This window comes from Sturnira hondurensis, unplaced genomic scaffold (assembly GCF_014824575.4).
Source record: "Sturnira hondurensis isolate 20B ecotype Veracruz unplaced genomic scaffold, ASM1482457v3 Scaffold0009733, whole genome shotgun sequence".
NCBI classification, from domain to species: Eukaryota; Metazoa; Chordata; class Mammalia; order Chiroptera; family Phyllostomidae; genus Sturnira; species Sturnira hondurensis.
This window is the reverse complement of record NW_028082364.1, coordinates 4,058,675-4,082,300: the sequence shown is the minus strand read 5'-3', so window position 1 is coordinate 4,082,300 and position 23,626 is coordinate 4,058,675. Positions and strand designations below refer to the sequence as shown.

Here is a 23,626-nt window from a genome sequence, read left to right as displayed (position 1 = left end):
ATTATGGCGTCTTATCTTTACAACAATTCTATGGAGGCGAGGCCACGATTTTCTCCAAGGTCACAAAGAAAGGTCAGCAGCCCAAATGCGTAGAATAAGGGACTGAAACCAAGATTACACTGGCGCTGGCCCCCAGACCCAAGCTCTTGGGTATTTTAAGTGACTTACGTGACGAATGCAGTGATGGTAGCAAAATACACAGAGACGGGACCGAGAAGGTCAAGACGCTTCATTATCATTTCTTTATTGAGTCTGTTCACGAGGCACTCCCGATCTGGGGTGTTTAGATCCCCCCTGTGAACGATGGCAAGTGCTAGCTCCACTTCAGCCTCTGACACGCAACACAGACGCACAGCACCCTGCCCGCCGCGTGCGTGGTGTCTGTCATCGGGGTGTCATCAGGGCGCGGAGCAGGACCACACCCCTGTGCCCGTAATTCACGTTCTGCGTGTGTGTGTGTTGGGGGGGTGCTCTGTGCGTCCGGGGCTGAAGGAGGGGGAAGGCTGGTCGCCATGAGAGATGTAGTCCTCGCTAAAGGCATAACACAGAAATCTCTCTCCACCACGGGGTAGGGATGGCACCCCCGACAGTGTGTTTCAGTGGAAGGCACCATCCACAGTAACATAAAAGCCGTGTCACCCTTTCCATACAAACACAAGAGAGAGTTTATTTTCATTCTGAGTTTATTGAGCACTCGTCCAAGGGGCACTGAAATGACACATGGGTTCCAGCCCCGGCAAGACACGGCGCTGACCCTGCAGCAATGCCTGTGGGTGGGAAGGCACCACAGCCGCGCTGCCCCAGCCCCTGTAAGGGCGCGGCGAGTGACCGTGGGTCCTTCCAGGCTCACCGCACTTCTCGTGAACTTTTCTCCAGAACAGGCGTTTCTAGGGGCTCAGCAAAGATCACCAGTCCTGGTTCCTTTGTACCTTTTTCTAAAGCCACGATTAAACGAGACAGTAAACATCTCTATGTACAAGCATCAAGAGCCGGAAACGTCCCCGAGTCACGTTTAAAAAGACCCAGCGCCAGGTTTCTCATCCCTTTGGTAACAGTGCTTTGGCCACAGGGCCCCGGGGTGCCAGCCTTTCAGTCCGTCGGCCTGGGAGAAGACCCTGGAATGAAGCCACCAGTGACCCCGGGTGAGAATTCCTCCACTCGCTGGGGCGAGGGGGCTGGGCCTCTGCCGCTCTGGCTTCTTGGGAAAAGCACCCCTGAAGCACCTTATGGAGACCTGCCTGGAGACTCAGGCCTTTCCCCCTTTTTAAGGAGAAGCACCAAGGCCAGAGTGCGGAATTACTGCTTTGCAAGGGGAGCGTTCCGGGGGCACGAAGGAAGGCTGGGAGCTGCCCAGGCTTCAGACCCCTCCGCCCCTTTAGGGAAGAAGCACAGACACAAGGCACGCCCTCTTCTCTTCATGGGGAAATGCGGTTTGGTTGCGCTTTTGGGAGGGGGCGGGGGAGTCTGCCAAGACAGGTGCCCACGCTGTTTTTCACTCCCCATCTCTGAATTGCGGGAGGATTGAATGGCAGTCCATGCGCAGTGATACATCTGGCCTGTGCCTTCGAACACCAACACGCTTGAAGCATAGCCTCTGTTACCTGAAGTATGTTAAATATACAACTACCCAGATGACGTAAGCAGTGGTCCACGGACTCCTTATTTCCAAACAGGGTGGGACTCAAGACACAACCTTCAAGTAGAATTTGCTTAGTCACTGATTTACGGACATATCATTTCTGTACCGTTCCGAAGGCCAGAGAGATCCAGAAGGATGGCAAAAAGGGACTTTAGGGGCTGGAACTGTGCCGTCACTTCTAAAAATGATCAGATGAACGAGTATCAGTCCAGTCATGTGGCACTGAGTACACTTCCACCAATCACTGAGTGTCCTTCCACCAATCACCGAGTATGCTTCCACCAATCACTGAGTACACTTCCACCAATCACTGAGTGTACTTCCACCAATCACTGAGTGTCCTTCCACCAATCACTGAGTACCCTTCCACCAATCACTGAACATACTTCCTCACCAATCACTGAGTATACTTCCACAATCACTGAGTACACTTCCACCAATCACTGAGTGTACTTCCACCAATCACTGAGTACGCTCCCACCAATCACTGAGTGTCCTTCCACCAATCACTGAGTGTCCTTCCACCAATCACTGAGCAAGCTTCCACCAATCACTGAGTATACTTCCACAATCACTGAGTACACTTCCACCAATCACTGAGTGTCCTTCCACCAATCACTGAGTACACTTCCACCAATCACTGAGGATGCTTCCACCAATCACTGAGCAAGCTTTCACCAATCACTGAGTACCCTTCCACCAATCACTGAACATACTTCCTCACCAATCACTGAGTATACTTCCACAATCACTGAGTACCCTTCCACCAATCACTGAGTACGCTCCCACCAATCACTGAGTACCCTTCCACCAATCACTGAGTATACTTCCTAAACTTGACGTTTATACGTTCCAGTTATTTGCCTGTTTGTTGTAGTAATTGAATATCAAGTCAACAAGTATAACACTTTCATAAGAATGTAAAACAGGATAAATTTAAAATCAAAGAAATCCACCAGCAACAGCCACACACAATTGATGACAGCAAGGACAGCGCGTCATGCTTGTCTGCTCCCAGGACTTTCAGGAGGGATGTGAAGGGGTTTTACACTTCAACCCCCAGAACCTACCATGGACTTTGGGTTGCCCACTGGCCAAGCCGGAGGAACATTGTCCTTACGAGTCATTTTTTATTGTTTAGCATCAGAGCTTTTGTATTTTCCAAAATCACTACCCGAATGGCCTTGATTTAAAACAAAAGGACAGTAAAAATTCAATATATTACCTGGGCTTCCTTTTCACTAACTGATCATCCATTTCTTGAGCATATTCCAAACATCTACTCTATGCAGAGCAGTGCTTTTTAAAAATCTAGGTGAGGGCTGGGATAGTGTCTTTGAGGAAGCAGTTACCATAAAAGCCCCAGGAGGGCCCTTTCTCTGAATCACCCCGTGGTTCAGCGGGCCAGCAGGTGTGGGGCGCCTGGCCGCCCCAGGTGCCCTGCTGTCCGTGCCGGCCTGACTCTAGGGGCCCACGCGGGTCTTCAGGAGGCGTGTGCGGCTGGGAGGACCGAGGTGGCGCAAGACTTCCTCACCAAGGCCGCTCGAGGTCTGAGGCTGGCGGGGCTGCGGCGGAGGTGCCGTCCCCGACTTCACAGTCCCTTGTTGAAGTACACACGCTGTAACTCGGGGCGAGTCTCTCGGATCTTAGCCTGCAGCTCGGCCTCCAAGCTTGTCACAGACATGGAACTGTGGTGAGGGAGGAAGGACAGCTGTTATGCGGGCAGAGGTGGGGGCAGAAAGGTCCTGCTGTCCCTAGGGGGGTCTTGGCCTGCGGCACAAAGGTGATACGCAGGAGGTAACTCCGCACCTCCTCAGCAGGGTCCCCGAGGAGGATGCGCAGGTGAGAGGTGGCGTTCTCTGTCAGGTGGAGGGACCTGATCGGGTTTGTTCTAGAACAGAGCGCCTTCTCTGAAAGCTCAGAGTATCAGAGGCCCCCTGCTTGGGGCCCGTGGGCCCAGGGTGGGCAGCCGTCTGGCAACACGGACACCAAACCCGAACAACCAGGTGCCGCTGCTCTGCGCCTGGAAGTGAGATCAGGAGGCGGCTGAGGACCTAGATTTGTGCGGAGCTGATTTAATGCCCATCAATCCAGTTGTCGCATCAAAAGGATGCAAGGGCAGCTCGCGATGAGAGTGCACAGTAGGGCTTTTAAGGCCAAAAACCAGGCAAGAAGAAGGGGAGCAAATATACCAACCACTGGAGCCACGTATGTATAATCGCCGTCCTGGGGGGGGTGGAAGGCGAGTCCCAGGAGATCTGTGTTACAGATGCATGGGCCAACGGGTTGGCCAATGGCGGACCACATTTAAAGGTTTATCAAAGCAAATTTGCACCAGACTGAACCTGAGTCTTACAAAATAAAAAGTACTTTCAAATGGAGCAGGAGCAGTCAAAAGAGTTTTGAAATTAAACGGATGTGTGTTTGATGTCTGCCTCCGGCTGTTCCCGTTAAGAGACCTTGGCTTCCCTCATCTGCCCGGACCTTGACTTTGCCGCCAGCGAAATGGAATAACAGCCCCTGTGTCTTCGACTTTAATCTGGTTTTCAGATGAAAACTTGCGGTGGTTCCCAAGAATAAAAATACATACCTTTTCTGAGGAAAGAGAGCACAGCACAGAGGCGTAGCAAACACCAAACTAAAAAAAATAAATCAGAACACTTAGTCTCCAGTTTACTTTTCCAACAACCCCTTCTCTCCTTTGAACCCTATATTACCTCACAAAAATGTTTTGTTTGTATCATTGTATGATACCAAGAAGTGCCAAAATAATTTTTTAAAAAACAAACCCAAAGAGATAACGAGTTTAAAAATGAATCATGCAAATACCCCACACGTTGTAGGTTTCCCTAAAGACGGTTTACGTCCAGCTAATTATTGGGACCCTAAGTCCGGGTGTTCTCGGGTGGTCTCATTTCCAAAACCCGGTCCCGTGTTACCTCCCCTCCCCCTCCCCATTCATATGCCGCACATTTATCTTTAAAAAACAAAACTAATGATAGCGAAGGAATTCTACTCACCAGAAGCCCACCAGTCCGACCTGAATGGGTGCACTCATCCACGGGAACCTCTGTGTTGAGAAATAAATCGTTTTGAATACTTTTTGTACAGGCCCTCAGGGACCATTTTTCCCGCCGATGACCTGGAAGGAACCCCTCCGCATGGCCAGATCCGGGTGGGATGCAGTTAGTAGAACCAGGGGAGACACTGCCACAAGCATGCTAGTCCTGACTTCCCGAGCTCCGCCCCCTGCCCCTATCTGCCAGCAAACGCACGTGCAAAGGCCCAGGGGCTTCTCATTTGTTTGCCTTGCACACGTAATCTGAATGATGCTTGGCTGCACACGGGAGGCGGTCCAGCCTGGTCCCAAATGTCCACCCTGACAGGTTGTTCCTGTCTGTGGGGAGAGAGCAGGCAGAGCCCAGCCCTCCAAGCGCTGGTGTCCTGTCTGCAAAACCAAGGGTCACGACAGCTTCCTAAAAGCATGTGGGTGCAGGCACGTCACATCGTGTTCACGAAGCAGCTAGGACAATGCCTGGGATGGAGCAGGAGCCCACAAACACCCGCCCCCCCCACCCTGTCCCCCCCGCAGGTTTCCTCTCTTGGTTTTAGCTGCTGTGAACACGGTCAAGGCTATGGCCGGCATGCACCATTTCTGCCCGCCTCTTTGTAAAAACGGAAGTGAATGAGTTGGTCGGTCTTTTGGAGAATAAGGACTGTTAGGGTTTTAGTTTTCAGAAGGAGTGGTACCAAAGCACACACGGCAAAGAGCGATGCGGAGTGTGACCCCAGGACCAAGGCCACGGGGGTAGTAGCTGCAAGGAAGTTGTGAAATGGTTGTCAGGACATTGGCCAACTTCGTCAAGGGTCAGCGCGGGCCGTTAGAAAGTCACCATCCCAGGATGCTCATGCACAAGGCATACCCTGGTCCCTGAAGACTCCTCCGGTGACAGAGGGCGCCACACAGGTTAACGTGAGGGGAGAGAGGCGTGGACTAGAGAGGGAGGGAGAAATGTCACCAAGAGGAGACAGATCCCCGGAGTCCCACCCCACAGAGGACAGCAAGAGATGGGAATGCTGGATCTTGGGCAACGGGCACCGTCCGACGAAGGATTTTCATAAGGAGATGCTAAATCCTTGTCCCCACACTTCCCAGACGTGTGACGTCTAGGCTGGTCACAGACCCGGAAATGGGAAGGCAAGCTAAGTATAGAAGGAGATGTCTCGGAAGGCCCACAGGAGCCTGGGACGGCAGCCTGCTCCTTTCCAGGGGACTCCTGTCTGCCGCCCCCAGGGCTGACCCAGCAGCTCAGCGAGCAGCTGCCCGTGATCTCGCAGGAAGGGCACACAAGCCTGTGAAAGGGTCACGGTGATGACAGGGGTCCTGGAAGATTCTGACTGAGCCCGTGTAACTCAACCTGAATGTCACCCCTGCTCCGACGCCTTCTGCAGCACTCCATCCTGCACACGCACCCCCACTTCCAACACAGGACCTCAGAGGGCTCTCGAGGGTGCAGTGTCCTGAGGCCGGCACCAGGGGGCTGTGGATTTCTCCCCTGACGGTTCAAGGAGCAAAGGGACGCCAGACAGCCACTTGGATACTTTGTTGCACATCTCACACCAGAGCCACTTGGATACTTTGTTGTGCATCTCACATCAACACGTAGGACTGGATACATTAGCCCAATGGCAGTGCTCACCAGCCCTGTTTCTTCATTTCCTAACTTCTTGCATATTTTTCTAATACTGTAATCGTGCCAAAAGCGTGAACGAAGTGTTCCGAAGTGTCTGCTTTCATTTCCCATCTGGGGCCCGTCGGGAGTACACAGGCCGATGGACATGCCTGGCAGGCATTCACAATTCTCCCAGCCACTGACCTCATTTCGGAGGCGTGTGGTCTGTGAAGTATGTCCTTTTCTCAAAGCTGTGCCATATTCCTGTGATGTCGTAATCACAGTTTTGTCTCCAGGACCCCACACAGTTCACCCCGGCACACCTGCTCCCCCCTGAGGGGCCGACCCACTCCTCCCGGCGGGTCTGAGTGCACGGGCCAAACAGTCACCCTGTCCCCGAGTCTCCTACTTGTTGTAGGAACTGGGGAACCGAGGTTGAGCCTAAACCACTGCGTAGAATCATGGAAGCTGCGTAAAGAAGAACATGCTGAGGGTCCCTGGTTACAGTTTCATCCTGTGATGCTCTCAGGCCGCGAGGGGAGGCCGGTGGTAGAATAACAAATGGTTCGATATGGCCTCCCAAGAGAAATGAACGGGGGCACTAAATTCACTGCTCCATGGAGCCAGGCCCACGTCATTTCTTTCCTTTCTGAGAGTGTGGACAGTGACCCGTGGACACCAAACTCACACCCTGCCATCATCCCCTAGCTCCCTAGCTACGGTGCGTGATCCAGGTGTGTGACCGAGTCATCAACTCGCGAGAGATGTGGGCAGCAGTTCTCATTCATGAGAGCTTTCTCCTGAGACCCGAGACCAGGAATCAAATATTCCTGGAAACATCTTTCTATCTACGGATGCGCCCCAGTGCCGCTGGCCTTCCGGTTCTTTGCCCCGGATTTACGGGCGGGGGGGGGTACTCTGTGGGCATGACGCGTGAAAAGGGATTGAAAAGACTGAGACGATGGCACGTGCAGCCGCCGGGGCTTACCTTCAGGAAGGCCTTCTTCTCCAGGGTGTTCATGATAAACGGCGGGGCGACTGCAAGTCANCTACGGTGCGTGACCGAGGTGTGTGACGGAGTCATCAACTCGCGAGAGATGTGGGCAGCAGTTCTCATTCATGAGAGCTTTCTCCCGAGACCCGAGACCAGGAATCAAATATTCCTGGAAACATCTTTCTATCTACGGATGCGCCCCAGTGCCGCTGGCCTTCCGGTTCTTTGCCCCGGATTTACGGGCGGGGGGGGGTACTCTGTGGGCATGACGCGTGAAAAGGGATTGAAAAGACTGAGACGATGGCACGTGCAGCCGCCGGGGCTTACCTTCAGGAAGGCCTTCTTCTCCAGGGTGTTCATGATAAACGGCGGGGCGACTGCAAGTCAAGGCGGAGACCTCAGTTTCCCGTCCAGCTTGCCATCCCCCCACCATTTCACAAAAGGCTTACATCACTGTTAGGCTGTTTCCACACTGGCCGAGTAATTATGTAAAACACTTTAGGATTGGGGGGACAATGGGGGGGGAATCTACTGTTCTCATACTCTAGGTTTTTGAAAAAGAATGTAATGCTCTCTTCCAGCCAGAAAGTTCTAGAATCTTACGAATTCCGCATTTAACTTTAATAGGGAACAGCACCAGTATCAGGGGCATTTGGCCCCTACAGCAATAAAACAAAGGCAGTTCCCAGCAAGCAGGGGGAGGGTCGGGGCCCACCATGCGGTGAAGGGAATAAAGACCTGCGCCCTGAGTCCTGAAGGCCACTAGCTCGCTGGGTGACCCTGGAAAAGTTACCTCGCCTCTCTGAGCCTTGGTTCCTGTTCATTTTGTTTTTTCGTTTTAAATTGGCAAAGGAGCCCATCCACCAAGCGGTGGCGATTTCTTTGGTGCACCGATGCTCGCTCGCTCGCTCAGCCTGTGTTTCTGAGTGGGTGAGGGGACGGCAGCGTACTTACCCATGCCAGGGGCGGCCATGAGGACCCTGGAGACGACCACCTGAGTGATGGCTTGTTTCGCTGCGTGTGCCGACTCACCCAGGCGGGTCCCCTGTTCGTCTGTGACGGGGATGCCGACCTTGAGTTCCCTAGAGAGCAAAGCACACGCCAACATGTCCACAGATGCCTCCCTGGAAGGGCTGGAAAGGCCAGGTCCCCGTGTACCCGGGTCACCCACTCGAGTGTCACTTTGGGCGTGAACGAGTCTCTTTTCACATCCCACGGACAGGTTTCGTCCTCATGGGACAGGCACAGAGGTGAAGTAACACAGTAACTTTGTTAAAAAAGAAAAGGGGGGGTAGCGATTTTAATTAAAATATGACTCAAGGGTGAGTAGGCTAACTTAAGAGTAAGGGTGATTTTTATGCTCGTGTCCAAATTTGAACAAGTTTCCAAGAGAGGAAGACCTAAGTGAACTGACAGTGACCCAGGAGCTGTCACCAGCAGATGGCCCCATGGGGCACTTGTGACAATTCAGTTAACACATCACCAGTTACTCAGGCTTTCATTACAGCTCCTGTCATTACCCTGTTTCTCGTTATCCATTCCAAAATGATTTTTCTCATCCTCCTCCTCTAATTTTTGTCAGTTCTAAAAAAAATACTTCCAAAGGTGTTGATTAATAGCATTTTAAACTCCAAGTGAAAATTCCGGGGATGGACCTGGGGAGAAGGACCTGTTTTAGAGAAAAAAACTTTCTGTGTAAAAATCTTCTTGGCCTGGACCTGACCCAACTAGGCCTGAGCGTGAGAGACAGTCTTTTAAACTGGTTATTATACGGAACTAGAAAGCGTGTTCCGGCCTCCTGCACGCAGCCTGCTCCAGTCATTTGGCAACTCAATGGCTAAGCTTGTCTCGCCAGTGGGTCCACCCTCGCCCCCAATTCCAGCTGATCTTGGCGCAACTCTCCAACCTCAGTCTGATCTGTAAATGTGAAGGTCATTTTTGAAACTTCCGGCAAAGCCAGTCCTCGCAGGCGCCCTGCCGCGCTGCCCAGGCGGAGACGCGCGCCACCCACCTTTGCCGCATGAGCGGGATATTGATGCAGTTCGCGGCAGCTACCGCGGCGAAGGGCACGAAACGTCCGAGGAGCGGCGACACGTGCTGCGGAGGAGAGCGTCCCAAACGCGTTACCGGACTGTCCCCGCGTTCCCGGACGGCCGCACCGATCCCCTCTCGGAAGCAGCGGAGGATGCAGAGCCCTGCCGGTGTAGAGACTCGGGCCGGGGGCACTTTCACAGCCAATTTCCTAGTTGTATTTCTGTCTCCAGCTGAGCCGTCTAAGGCACTTGCCGGAGCGGGGCTTTGAGTCCCAACGTCCTGAGGTCGGGGGCGGGCCTGTCCCCGTCCCCGAGGTGTGGCCAGAGGCCTGCCTCCTGCCTCCAGTGGGCTGTTGGGCTGGGTGAGCATTTACCGCCTGACTTAGGCCGGACCACAGCGTCCCGCCCAGCAGCAGGGTCTTGGCTGCGAGTGACACCCTCCCCAAGGGTCCTGGAAGACACAACTAAAGTCTAAGAGCACGACAGTGAGAAAGTCCTCGGACTTGCACTGGTCTGAGAAATTGCAGAGTGACTCGGAGCGAGGCAGGGAGAGCCCANCTGAGGTCGGGGGCGGGCCTGTCCCCGTCCCCGAGGTGTGGCCAGAGGCCTGCCTCCTGCACACAGCCTCCGGTGGGCTGTTGGGCTGGGTGATCATTTACCGCCTGACTTAGGCCGGACCGCAGCGTCCCACCCAGCAGCAGGGTCTTGGCTGCGAGTGACACCCTCCCCAAGGGTCCTGGAAGACACAACTAAAGTCTAAGAGCACGACAGTGAGAAAGTCCTCGGACTTGCACTGGTCTGAGAAATTGCAGAGTGACTCGGAGCGAGGCAGGGAGAGCCCACCGCGAAGCTTCCCCCGGAGGAAGGAAACCCCCCGCACCTTGGTCAGCGCGTTGAGTCCCAGCGCGGTCACCACGGCGCCCGTCGTCGCAGACACGTAGGCCGTCCCCAGTTCACTGAAAAGAAGACGGACGGCCCACAGGTAAATAAACAACGGGCAGGCGGAGGAGCCTTTTTTTAGACGGATGGGGAAACGGGAAAGGGCGTGATCAAGAATGTAGAGTCCACAGAACGATGGAGGAAAGGCGAGCAGGCCCACGCGAACCACGGGATCCTTCCCACGGCGCCGAACGTAGCTCCAAACGCGGGCACGGGCAGAACAGGCCGCGTGGGCGGGGATGGGAGGGGCCGACCTGGTGCAGGAGGGGCCGAGCGTGGGAACACGCATCCCGGCCTGCAGGTGGGTGGCACATGCGTATAAATGAACAACAAACTCTTCAAAACATTCATGCACCGAAAGGAGAAATGTAAGGCTGTTCTTAAAACGATAACTTAGTGTATAAGAGCTCAAAACATCTCATCCCCGAAACACAGCGAAGCCCAAGCAATTCTCTGCTATTTAGAAATACGCTTCGTTTCAAGGGCGGGGTGCAAGCCAGGTGCGACAAACCCTGCTGGCCGCAGAGCCGGCGTCTTTTGTCACAACAATGACAGCAGAAGAATACAGACTGGGAAGAGCAACTTACAGTGACAGAACACAACGCGGATGCGTTGGACGAGCCACGCTAAAAGTTTTGGCTAACCGATCACTTCGGCCCGTCTGCAAATTTTTTTCAGGGAGGCAACAGTTTAGACCCATTTACTTTGGCCCCATTGGTGACTGATGCGTAAGACGCATCAGGCATAAATGCAGGTGCCCTTGACCTCTGCAAAGAGCACAGTGCGGTCGCCCGTTGCTTCGGACACTGGCCGCTGTCCACAAGCATAGCCCCTCCCCCCTGAGCTGCGGCTGTGTGTTCTGTGGGGAGATGAGCCCCGGTGGGTGGAAGACCCATTGTCCTACCAGCGCCACCAACAGCACGAGGGACGTCCGAGAAGCCGGTCTGGACGAAAGTCATCCCGACAGAGAGGGAGAGAGAGGGCCACTGCCGAGAAGTACGCTCCATACGCTACCGATTCAGACAGGAGTGCGACGCCACCCCGGCACAGGGACAGCGGAGGGGCGGGGGACGGTGCGCGGGAGCCTTACTTGACGGTGAGCGGCGCGTCCCCGCTCCTGTTGGTGTAATTGACCACGGCGTTGAAGGACTGGTTCACCCACTGCCAGAACACAACCGCGGGCGTCGTCCTGAAACAGAGCGAGCGTCACCCCGGCGCCATCGCCCGCGGGCCCCGCTGCTGTGCCGGGCGGAGAACGCGAACCCTGGTGCCCGGAGAGGAGGGCACCAGAGACGACAGACGCTGGGTCAGCGGCTTCGGACCCGGGGGCGGGCAGATGTTCGTCGTCCCCATTTCCTCACTCGTTAGATGTGGGTGACTCGGAGCTGAGAGGGTCACAGTGAGGAGGGAGTGCCTTGCTTTTACTGTGTCTTACATTAGGCAGGCCCTCAGTAAATGCCAGGTCCTTTTCACAGGGAGAAAAGGAAGCCATTGGTGGGCTCAGCCGTCCCGAGCCCTCCTACCTGGAGGCACAGCCCAAACGTCCCCTCTGCACCCCTGCCCCCACACACCTGCACCTATATCTCGGGAATGGGTAAGGATGGGGATTTGCATAGACACTCTTTTTATTTCCTTTGTCCATCTCATTTCCTTTGGGTCTAAGCTTTAGGGGGAAAAGTTCAAGCTCCTTTGGAACCACAAAGAGAAAACTTCGGCGGAGGGAGAAGGTACAACAGCCCCCTACAGGGGCGTCCATACAGACGGGAACTCAACCTGAAACCTTACCGACCTCAAGGACATTATTTACACACGAAACTCCACGCCAAGCTTCTGTGGCCCGGAGTGAGCGGTTGCTACCTCTCCACAACTCACCTATAAAACGTCATCATACAGCCTGTGATGGTCATGTTCATGGGGACCTGAGCTGACATTCGTCCTATCAAGACCATCTTCTCTCCGGTGTCGGGATGAAAAGCTGAGTCGTAGACGTACTTTGCTCTCCATAGTTCGTTTTCTGTGAGGCCCGGAGGGATAATTCCTCGTCTAGGGGAGCAACAGCCAACAACAGAACATTGCTCGTCTCCAGCACCTCGCCCACGGCACGGAGACAGGCCGCTGGACACTGTCACGTCCACACTGACTACAAAGAGCAGCTGTGCTCGGGGGAGGGACAACCGCATGGCACAGTCAGTGACGTTTCAGTGACCCAGAGGGTGATAAACCCTTAACAGTGAACATTTCAAACCCACACATCTCAAATTACCTACCATTTGGAGACACTAAAACATACCTTGTATAATAGGGTCATGGTGAACTTAGAAATGTGGTTGCAAACGACATATCTAAAGATATATTTTGAAGTTTGCAATCACTAAAATGTTTTTAACCCATTAGACAAAAGCTGTGGTGATCAAGAGTATGAATTCAGTTTTGTATGGATAGTTTGAAAAACCTAGATTGGAAAGACTCCTTTTTCTCCGCAGCAACCAGCCCACCCTAACTCTGGCCAGTTGGCCCTTCGTCTGGTGCTGTCTCCATCTGGACCTAAAAAGGTGCTTGGGGTGGGTGCAGGTGGAGGATGGGAAGGGGCAGGGTGCTGTGACAGGGGGCCGGGGGGGGGGGCCTGTCACAGCAGGGTGCCCATGAGTTGGAGGGAGCGCTGTCTTATTTTCAGGGTACCGTGACGCCTGGACATCTGTGTTAAGGGCCAGCAATGGGGGTTAAAACACACCTTCCTATTTTTTTGTGTGTGTGTGCGCGAAAAGGATTCCATTGTGAAAAACAAAATGGTGAACTCGCGAAGTGAAGGTTTGGAGACAATAGGCTAACGCGATGCTCGGCTAGTACATTCCGCCGCAAGCGAGGTCCCTGACGTTACCCGTAATCGTGCACGATTTTCCGGGCATTCTCTAGTTGTTCGTTGGTGAGCAGGATGTTCCTGGGGTCCGTCACGGTGAAGAAATGGCTGGCTCGTCCCCAAAAAGTGCTTTGGTCCCATCGAGGCTCTTCGATGTTAATGTGCGGTGGCAGTTCCCCAGACATGGTCCTGGGCGGGCAGGGTCAGAGAGACAAGTCCCGGTGAGACTTAAACGGTGTCCGCGCAGTGTGGGCCTCCCGCCGCCCAGATGACCTTCCAGTAGAGGCGCGTGGATATTCCTACCCCCCCAAATCATTTTACGATGAATGGCAGAAAGACGATCTAAACCCACTTTGTCCATAAATCTCAACCAAATTTCAATCATTTCCGACATACGTCCTTTTATAAGTCCATGGTATTATATCCTTCCTTATATTCAACATCAAGCTACTGCTGCATTTCTTATTTCTACCAGTAGGTGGTGCTGTCACCGACCTGGGAGGGAGTGAAGTCCCTGGCTTGGTGGGAGGAGGAGCGGCGGATATGGCTTCCCTGAAGGCTGGTTCCTTTCCCGGGAAGCAGCCAGCCCAGGCCTGTCATGCGGGACTTGCCCCCCTGCCTGCCGCCTCCCCTCCCCTAACAAAGGTTGAAACTGGCCAAAGATCCCGCCTCTTTTTAGAGAACGATGCCACACCTCCCAGGGCCAGGCTGCACAGGACACCGGAGAATGTGTTCAAGACCGTGCACACGAGTTCACCAGCTTTATGACACCTAAAGCAAGTGAAGGGTACCCCCAAGCGAGCCAGGAGACACCGTGGGGAGCGCATCCTCTGCGCTGTGTCCACCTGAGGCCCTGATGGAGATTCGGAACCCCTGAGACGGCGTCAGACATTCAGGGAGGCCAGGAAAGAGAGAGAGGAGGTGGACCGCACAGCCTCGGGGGAATTTACTGACCAGTCGGTTCCTGCTGGTTTAGAAACTGCAGGGGGTCAACAGCAAACGCTACGCCTTACACACTATCTGGGCAGATTTCTGGGTTTCGACAGGTTCAGTTTCGGTGGAATGAAGAGATGATGGAATGGGGGTGAAGAGGAACGAAGGAGGCCGTGAGACTCAGGAGAGAGACAGGGAAACGCCGCAGCAAGGAGGCCTCTTGGGTGTTGAAACACTCACAGACCTCGCTTCCTCATGCCTCGGAGACAGTGCGTTTGTACAAATCGAACGTCAGTGGCAACCCTGCCTGGAGCAGGTCGCCGGGCCCTGTTCTCCCAGTAGCGTTTGCTCAGCCTGTGTCACAGGTCGGTCATTCTCTGGACAGTCCAGACTCTCGTACTATTGTATTTGTTACAGCGCTGTGCGATCGATCCGTGATCTTTGGTGCTGGTACTGTCATTGTTTTGGGCTCCCGGAGCCCAAGGGTGGTGAACTTAATGGGTAAGTGTTGCGTGTGCCCTACTCCCCCGTCTCTTCCTCTCCTCCTCAGCCCCCCTGTCCCCGGAGACGCAACCATAGTGAGATTAGGGAACAGTGGCCTCCACCTGTCCACATGAGGGGAAGGGTAAAAGGCCTCTCACTCTAAGTTGGAAACGCCTTTGAACGGTTCAGTCGTCCGTGGAGCTGGGACTTGTTGTGAGGAACTTTTAAACTTGTGTCCCAGTCTTCAGGAGCCGTTCGGGGAGGCCTGCGTGCCTGCCTTCCTGCCAGGGTAGGGATCACCTGGGCATCGCACAGCCATGCGAGGGTGCCCCCTCCCCCCCAACTCCTCGGCCGGGCCTCTCCCCCAACACACCAGCCTTCAGGGCTGTGAGCAGGCAGCTCCAGTGAGTGGGTGGGGATCTGTTTAGTCCCTAAAGGAGTCTACTGAGCCAGCCCGTTAGTAGCAAGGGGTTCCTGGCTCCGAGTGGCACCGTCCTCACTATCTTCTCACTTGGAACCCCTGGGCGGACATGACGAGGGAGGGAAGGGGTACAGGGTGTAGAGGCAGTTTATCTGGGTTCCGATCCCAGCTCCACCGTGACTGTCTCCCCGGAGACGTCATCCCTGGGCTCCTGATCTGTGTCTCTCCATCAGCCAGGTTAGGGAATTGCCTAGCAAGATTCACTGGTGTCAGGTAACCACCTAGTCTAAGGGCTTGTCGTACAGTTTCTCATCCAGCCCTCCCAACAACTCGGGTACCAGGGCAGTCAGCTGACGGGCTCTGGTCAGTGTTGGTGCCAACCCGCTGACCTCAGTTGTCCGGCTCCAGTCCCTGCTCCCCGGAGAGGCGGTTGTGACAGACGAGAATCTCCCTGGAAACCCCGATTCAAGAGCATGGTGGGGCCTAGGACCTGACTTTTAAGAAGGATGCCATTGGTATCCTACGATCAGTTAACTTTGGGAAACACTATGTTTTGAAAGTGTAAAAATTATAAATAAATAATAACCAGAGGCCCTACAGTGAAGGGAAGATTCTTACTCTCTGGTGGGGGCAACATACTATTTAGGGGACTCCGGGGCCACTCGTGCTGGGCCTGTCCTTCCCAGCTGGCTCCTGCAGAGGAGGGCCCTGCCCTGTGGCCCGGGCCCTGAGGGCCCACCCTGACAACCCGAGGGATCGCAGCTGGACTTTAAGCGCAGCATTCCAGACTGGAGTCCTGCTCTGTCCCTTCCTGCCTAGGCATGTCACCGGGTGAGTCACTGCCCACCTCTGAGTGTCATTCTTCTCATCTGTGGGGCAGAGGTCAGTGCCTGCTCCCAGAGTTGGTAGGATCCGCACGCCGAGCCACACAACAGGGGTGAAGCTGTCGTCCACGGGGGCTGGAGTCCAGCCCCGACGTGCAGTGGCTGGGGGGTGGGGTGGGGGTGCTGAGGGTGGGGTGGGGGTAGGGTCGGGGCAGGAATGGAACGGAGCTTTGCCTGGGCACATTGAGGAGACAACCAGAAACACGTAAGCAAAAGAACTTTTCCCTGAGATGAACTTTACTTCAGAGGCTTGGCCACATGCCAGGGAACCGCTTCACTGTTGGAAAAAAAGAATTTTCCAGAATTTCACAGAAAATAAGCAGAGAAGGGGCTTCGTCAGGGACTTCAAGACAAAGCCCTTTAACCCTGGCTAAAGATCAACGACAATAAAGGCATTAAACGGGAAATGGGGCTAAAACAGGACAGCTGCCCAGGACCACTAAGGAAGGTCTGGCTGCTCCGGTCTGCCTGGTCCGGGCCCGGCTGGAGTGGGGCCCTCACTCAGTCGCTGCAGGGGGACGAGACTCAGCGCCCCTTATGTGCTGGGCCCTCGGCTTGCCCTGCTCTATCAGACCATTAATTCCTTGCTCCAACCCTTTCAGAAAATCACGCCCCCCCCCTTATGTAGTTCCTCCGAGACACCACGTCCCAAGCCCCAGATGACAAGCCTGGCAGTCGCTGCTCTGTCTGACCTCGAGCCGCACCCCCGCCCCTCCGAGGGCTGGGGGCCATGCGTCTGCCAGGACAGTCAGGCCCACCCAAGGAGGTCGAATCAGAGAGCAGAAGGTGGACCCTGTGCACAAGCTGCGTCCTTTCGAGGGCATTTCCACTCCGAGGCGGCCTTCTGCAGAGCAGGCTCCTCTCCTCCCGGGACGGGCCTGTCAGCAGAGGGGGGCGCTGCCTCGGATCGGGGAGATGTGCGCCACTGCTGCCTTCCGCCTGTCTCCCCTTATCATCCTCCCGCTCCCACTCCCTCCCGCCACGCGGAGACCCCTCTTTTGTTAACTGTAAGACACCTAGCTAACAACACGATCGCTGGGCGTCTCCCAGTCCTTAAGATCAATATTGGGGTTGGGTTTCTTCATCAGTCTCTTTGGATGGGTGAAGTTGTTCTTCATTTAAAAAAATTCTATTGCCCTGGCTGGTGTGGCTCAGTGGATCGAGCGCAGGCCTGCGAAGTAAAGGGTTGCCAGTTCGATTCCCAGTCAGGGCACAGGCCTGGGTTGTGGGCCAGGTCGCAAGTAGGGGGCGCGTGAAAGCCAACCACACATTGATGTTTCTCTCCCTCTTTCTTCCTCCCTTCTTTCTAAAAACAAACAAACAAATAAATAAATAAACTCTATTGGTTTTTGCTTAAGGTGGTGGCTCGAGGCTGAAACAATAATAAAATACTGGCAATTTGTAATATCTGGACCTGTGTGGTTGACTGTCTCACCCACATCAAAGAGCCAACTCACGGATTCTATGCTGTCTATGAAAATATTTTACAAACTCTTGTAACTCTTGTAACTCTTTACAAACTCTTGATGCCAGATTAACTAAAAATTGCATAGCTTTGAACTTTTGATAATTCAGTGTGGACTTGTTACATAGTCTAACTTCGTTTTTCACTCTCTAGGCTAACTTGCACTGTCAGTATTTTTTTTCTGAATGACTTACGGCTAGTGATTCTTCTTACTTTTAACCTCAAGCGAAAGGCTGCACCCAAGGCCGCACCCCGACTGGGTGCGTGTGAGCACTGCCCGCACGGGAGGGCGCAGGGCCACCGTCCCCCCGTTCGAAGGCCGCCAGAGAGCAAGCAGAGGAGGTGGGTCTGCCCTAAATCCAGCGCTGCTCTGGCCGCCCCCCCAGCCTTGTCCGCAGAAGAGCAGGTGGGAAGGGATGTTCCCTCCCTCTTGGCACCTTTCTACGCCCCTCCGTGTGGGGGTTCAGAGAACTTGAACAGAGTATGGAGGGCATTCTAAACAGTTCGCCGAGGGGGAATTATAGCCAGCCCCGCTAGGGAGGTCCCCGTCCTGAAGGCCCAGGGGCCTGGGAGCCTGCACACTCCGCCGGACCCTGGACGGCATACTTAGAGCCTAGACACATTGGCGCTGACTGAGCCTTCGCTCCACACTCCGTCAGCCTGGCCAGCTGGACCCCGGCTGCCCTGCGGGGAGGGTGGGCCTGCTTGAGGCCCCAGCACATCTGGGGAGGGGGCCTCCACTCGCCCTCCCACAGAGCTGCCTCTCATCTTTTCCACCTTCTGTGTCGAATGAGTCTGAGCCCAGCTCTGTAACAGTTGCAAAGCCCCCTCGTTGACCCGAGCGCCCCCTTCCACCTACAACGATGCCTGGAATGGGGAAGAGGCTCAGTGAACTGGGCAAAGGGAGAGAGAATAGAGGGACCCAAGTCAAACATCTAGGAGGTGAGACAGAAGGGAAATGAGGACTTTGGAGGAAATTCCCGACCAGATGCTGGCGGGCTCAGAGGCAGCTGTGTGCCGAGCGCGGCAGAGCCCAGTGGAGCGTGGTGTTCTCACTCGGGCACTCACCAAACACCCACCCTGGGGGTCCATGGGGCACGCCACTGCTGGGTGCAGAGGGCAGGGCGGGGAGCAGAGGCAAGCACACCCTGATCACAAGGAGAGAACAAAGCGAGCCAGGAAACACAGTTCGCTTCAACTGCAGACACACGTGCTGAAGGAAGAACTCGGCCCGTCTAACGGGGACGGGCGAGGGGGGCGATTTCAGACGGCTCGGCCAAGGGGAAGCATCTCTGGAGAAGTAACATGTCCGCTGACACTCAGATGGCCAGCTGTGTGACCCTGGGCAGGTTACTCAACCTCTCTGAGCCCAGTTTTCTCACGTGGATGAAGAAAGCAATGCAAGTACCTCAGGGGGATGGAAGAATGTAAAACCGAAGGGACCTATATTACCCGCACAGCCCAGAACCGGACTAGTGCCCATCTCTTCCCTCCCGGATGGCCAGTTCTAGGGCAGGCCCGGCGGCCCCCTCTGACCCCAGAGCCCCGCGCTGAGCCAAGAGCAGCCAAGAACCAGGAGCATGAGGGGGGTGGGGGTCGATGCCACCTGGTCGCCTGGCAATCGTGTGCGCGGTGCCTGTCCCCGCAGCAGCCATCTTGAGTGTCCTCCCCGCAGGGAGTGTCGTCACGCTGTCGCCAGAGACAGCGTGGCGAGCCCCCTCCCATCGGGGGAGTTCGTGGGGAGTGGGAAGCTTGGCTGCTGGAGTGGGGAGCTGTCAGGCAGCTGATGGGAGGGGTCCCCCAGATGCAGGGACCTCTGGCCCTGGAGGTGCCCCGCATAGCGAGGGGACTGGTACTCTCTCAGCCCGGGGATATCCCTGCAGCCGGCACGCGGGCGCTCGCCGCTGCGCGGGCGCACGCCGCTGCCCGGGCGCCCACCGCCCGCAACTCACCGCTACCCTCAGGCCGCAGGCAGCAGGACTTGCAGGACTCGGTCGGCGCAGCCTCACTCACCGCCGGAAGCGCTTCTCCCGCCACCGAGGCAGCGCGCGCCGGGGCGCGCCCCAGACCCCGCCCAGGGCCGGGAGGTCGGGCTGGGCGCTGTGCGCTGGCACTTGGAAAGCCCAGCCCCGCCTCCTGAGTCACCAAGCTGTCACTAGGCCAACTCTCCTCCTGCCCCGCCAGATCCCGGTGCCAGCGCTTCGGGTTTTGGTTCCTTGCCTGCCCCCCTGTCTCCATCACGATCCCCCAAGTTCATCCTCACGATGGTGTGGGTCTCTGCTCCTGCTAAAGTCATGTTTTCTGTTTTAGTTTCCCCACGGACTAGCCCTTCCTTAAATTTCTTTATTCCCAGGTTCTTGCAAAGAGTCAACATTCATTCATTCCCTCACCCCCTCACTTATTTATTCAAACCAGTCTGTAGAAGTGAAACTAAGCTGAAAAATGCAAGTGACATAGAATTCAGGTGACGTAATTTCGGGCCCCGGGCTCAGCCAATCCTGAAGCTAGTTTTGCTTCCTGGGCTTCCAGTTATGGGAGCCAATAAATCTACCCACATACACTTAAAAAAAATCGTAAGCCCTTGGGAGTCGGATTCATACCCCTGATTGGGGGGTGGGGAGTGACAGAGGTGGTCGAGTTTGTACTGAATGCTACTACCTTTGAAAAAGAGGCAGACAAAAGCAGCAGAAATGAGCTGAGGTTTTTGGAAGAAAAAAGAACAAGTGTTTGCATGTGTTTCTACCATTGTTTTAAATGAACAACTGTCAGAAACAGCTTCCGTGGAAGCTGAAATAGTATTTTTCAGCCTTATTAATAAGGAAGCTGAGTGCTGGGGAACTTTTGCTAGGCCGGCATGGGCAAAGGTTGCAGAGCCCTCGTATTTTAATGCGGACTTTGAACTGTTCAGGGCACGTCAGCAAAACTGGAGACATTTCTGAGCACCGTAAAAGTCAGTGAGGTGAGGAACGAGTTTGCTGACTGTGTCCCAAGGTGAAGGTTGCCTCTGGGTAGGACAGGGAATTCAGTGATCATCAATGCTTCACTTGAAAATTAACAGTGAAATGAAAACTTTAAACTCCAGGTTATATCAGCAAAGTTATGTGTGATGGTAAGGGAAACACACAATCACACACAGTTGAAAAGGACGGAAAAGTTCAGGCACATACTCTATGTTTCCCCTGGCACTCTCCCTCCTAGATTTTTAATGTATTTTCTTCCAGTAATTTCTTTTCTGTCCCATCAAGCTTCCGTTCATGGGATGCTGGACTTTCAGCCCTCTGTGTGTGTGACCCAGACGCATGAGGCCACGGGGTTAGGGACACGCCCCATAAACAGGCGGGAGGAAGGAGCCTGGTCAGGGCAGACTCCTGGGAAGGGGTCCTTTCTCGTCTGAACGACTATGCAGAACCCCACTGACTGCCGTGTCGTCCTCCGTGTCATCCTCAGCCCTTCAACCTGCTGAGGGGCTTCCATCCTCTCAAGCGTATGTGATTCTGTGTGTGTTTTCTCAGCGACTCCGCAGAGCCCTGAAGAAAAAGGGACACAGGGCAGCACCTGTCACGGAGGGCCCACTGCGAGCTGGGCACAGTCACCTCCCACAGACACCTTGTCTAGATGAGGGGTTAACGACTTGTATGAGGGTTTGATCAGTAAACAGAACCAATAGGATCTATCTATCTATCTATCTATGTACCTAGATACCTGCCTACCTAGGGATTTCTGGTAGGGCGCTGAAGACAAAAAGGAGATTGTTTATCAGGCCAGCCCAGCGAAGAGACCAGAGACAAAGCGGTCTCCCAGTCCAAGGCCTGGGCGCAGTTTTAAGAGATGAGAGTGAGCAGAGGTTATCCATAGTTCTTCAGTCTAGCGCTGGGGGTCCGCCTGAGTCATGGTGGAACTAAGCCGGCTAAGGTTGGGGGTGCGGCCGGGTCCACAGAGAACAAAGGAAGGACAGGGCAGAGTCCGACTTATCGGGGAGTCCACATTAGGCCCCTGTCCCGCATCTCCCTTGCTGACCGACCCCAAGCTTCTTTGGGGCTGCTGGGCTCCGGCTGGTAAAAATAGCCGCTGTGTGACTGGAGTTCCCTAAATCTCTGTTCCGCTGTGTTTGGCAGGTCAGCTTAGGGCTGTTTAAGGAGCTTGGTGTGCCTGCTCCAGCCTCTGGGACCAGGCCGAGCCGGCTCCGTCTGGCGGCCTCTGGCAAGCTGGGCGGAGGGCTGCTGGTACCTCCCGAGAGAGACACTTAAAAGCTAGAAAAAACGATGAGGGCCTGCTCTCAATGGCAGGGCTGACCCGCCATCTGCCCATTCATGGGGCTGGACAGTGGTCAGCAGGTAGACAGGCCTTAGACTTCGTTCCTCAAATACGCAGCCCGTAATCCTGAAAGCATTCTTGTTTGGGAGTGAAAATGCCATGTGCGTCCTTGACCAGGCATGTGCAAACCACACGAATCAGCTCTTTGTTTAAAAATAAAGGGGCGTTCCCTGTGGCGTGGGAGCCGGTTCTGGCTTAAGTAGGTCCCGGAGGCCAAATACCACCTCCGCTCTCCCGAGAAAGCTGAGTCACAACACTGTGGGCTTAAGGAACTGGCTCATTAGGCCAATTAATCTTAATGTAAGAGGGCAGACACAAGGGAGAAGGAAGGCTTCACATTACTATTTGCTCCGGTCTCTTCACCTCTTCTGAGACGAAGGCAGTACCTGCTCCCTCTCTGGGTTTCATTCCATCCCCAGGTCCATGTACTGGGCATCTGCCTGGGTGGCTCCCACTGGCAAGGTGAGCGGCACTGAGTCCCTCCCTCCCCCGGGGGAGGTGATAGTAAACCAAAGAACACGGGGAGTTTCGGAAATGATAAGTGGAGTGGAGGGAGCTGGCTAAGAGGACAGAGCAAGGCAGGCGTGGGGCACCAGGCGGCAGTTTAGAAGGGGTGTTCAAGGCAGGCTTCCCTGGGGAGGTGGCACTGGAGGAAGGGATGTGGGGGTGACTTTCCTCGCAAGTCCCCCCCCCCCCCGAGTGCCACGGATGAGAATAAGTAGGACTGAGACATGATGTGATCTGCTTGGGGAGGAGAAGTGAGCAGTGGCCAGTTTCTCAGGGGAGACGAAGGCCAGCAGCAGCCAGTTTCTCCGAAGAGGGCCTCCTCCAGGGCCTTTTATTGGGTTCTAATACACAGGAATACAGGGTGTCAAGGATCAAACAGTAGATAACATTTTAAAGAAATCTGAGGGTTTACAATGAGTCAGTCTGTCAGGAACAGAGTTTTAGGGTTTCCTGCTCGAACCCTTAACATATGAATAAAAGCACTCTTAGCAGAGCAGATTTCACAGGTTTACCAGGAAGTCTTTGTGATGCCAGATTTTTCCCCAGGACACACTCTAGCAAGGCAAGGAGCTGCACCCCTCCCCATCAGGTATTCAGGCTTAAGGGGATTAGAGCCAGGAAGCGCTTCTCCCAGGGGACACGGGGACTTGAACTTTGTCAAAGCTGGGGGGCAAGAGTCCATTGCTCTTTGTTGCAGCCCCCCCACCAGTCCTTCCATGATGGCCTCCCAAGTGATCAAGTCTGGCTTAGGTTGCCCCCCCCCAGATGGGGGGTCTTACCCGTTATTGACTTCCGACCAAGCTTTGGGGGCAGGGAGAGCAAACTGAGGCAGCGTTTGCCACCAGAGACAGGCTTCGTCTCCTGCGGCTGGAATTCCAGAGGCCATCGCTGGCCCTTAGCCACAAGGGATTGAGATAAAATTCCTAGAACCAGGCAGAGCGGTCTGCAACAAAGGTAGGGACGGCACTTGCTCCCAACGCCTGCTGTACAATCCCTTCGATCAAGTCCTCCCTGTTAAATTAGCTTCTGTTTCCCTGATTGAGACCCTGACTGATGGAACGTAGGCATTTCTTGACGGCCTTTCAGGGCCCAGCGCCCCGTTGTGCGGCGAACGCCCTGACTTGGAGTGGCCACTTGCACCCCATTTTGTGGTGCCCACGCGGTTTAGGTCGGGGTTGAGCCAGATTTCAGCTCCAAGGTGGTTGGCTTAATCCTATCTGCCCCTTATTAGCGTCTGAGTTTGGATAAATTCACTGGTGCCACTGGGCTTCGCTTTCTTCAGTTAGCATAAGGCTCCTGACGCTCTCCCCAGAGTCGGCCCATAGAGGGCGCTAAAAACGTTAGTTTCAGTCCCCCACTTCGCTTTGGTAACTATGATTCTTTCAGCGTGACCGCGGCCGTTCCCATTTTGCAGCAAATACAAACCACCACTTTTATCCTGGCTTTGACTCAGAAACCCCTAGCTCCTTGGCGTGGGCTGTGTT

The 23,626-nt window shown here is 54.7% G+C and overlaps 1 protein-coding gene across 3 annotated transcripts; it reads right to left on the bottom strand.

Moving 5' to 3' along the window:
• Window positions 1-1,632: 1,632 nt before the first annotated feature.
• On the bottom strand, window positions 1,633-19,412 carry SFXN1 (sideroflexin 1). Of its 3 annotated transcripts, none has more exons than XM_037057801.1 (11): window positions 19,274-19,412; window positions 13,157-13,324; window positions 12,151-12,321; window positions 11,369-11,467; window positions 10,220-10,295; window positions 9,318-9,403; window positions 8,261-8,388; window positions 7,634-7,683; window positions 4,660-4,709; window positions 4,230-4,277; window positions 1,633-3,327 (listed from the first exon to the last, which is right to left on the bottom strand). In XM_037057801.1, the coding sequence occupies exons 2-11, from the start codon at window positions 13,318-13,320 to the stop codon at window positions 3,231-3,233; spliced, it is 969 nt and encodes a 322-aa protein (XP_036913696.1). In that variant the 5' UTR covers window positions 13,321-13,324; window positions 19,274-19,412; the 3' UTR covers window positions 1,633-3,230. The 3 variants fall into 3 exon arrangements, with proteins under 3 accessions (XP_036913696.1, XP_036913697.1, XP_036913698.1); XM_037057802.1 differs by lacking the exon at window positions 7,634-7,683 and adding an exon at window positions 7,301-7,350; XM_037057803.1 differs by having other exon boundaries at window positions 19,335-19,358.
• Window positions 19,413-23,626: the final 4,214 nt, after the last annotated feature.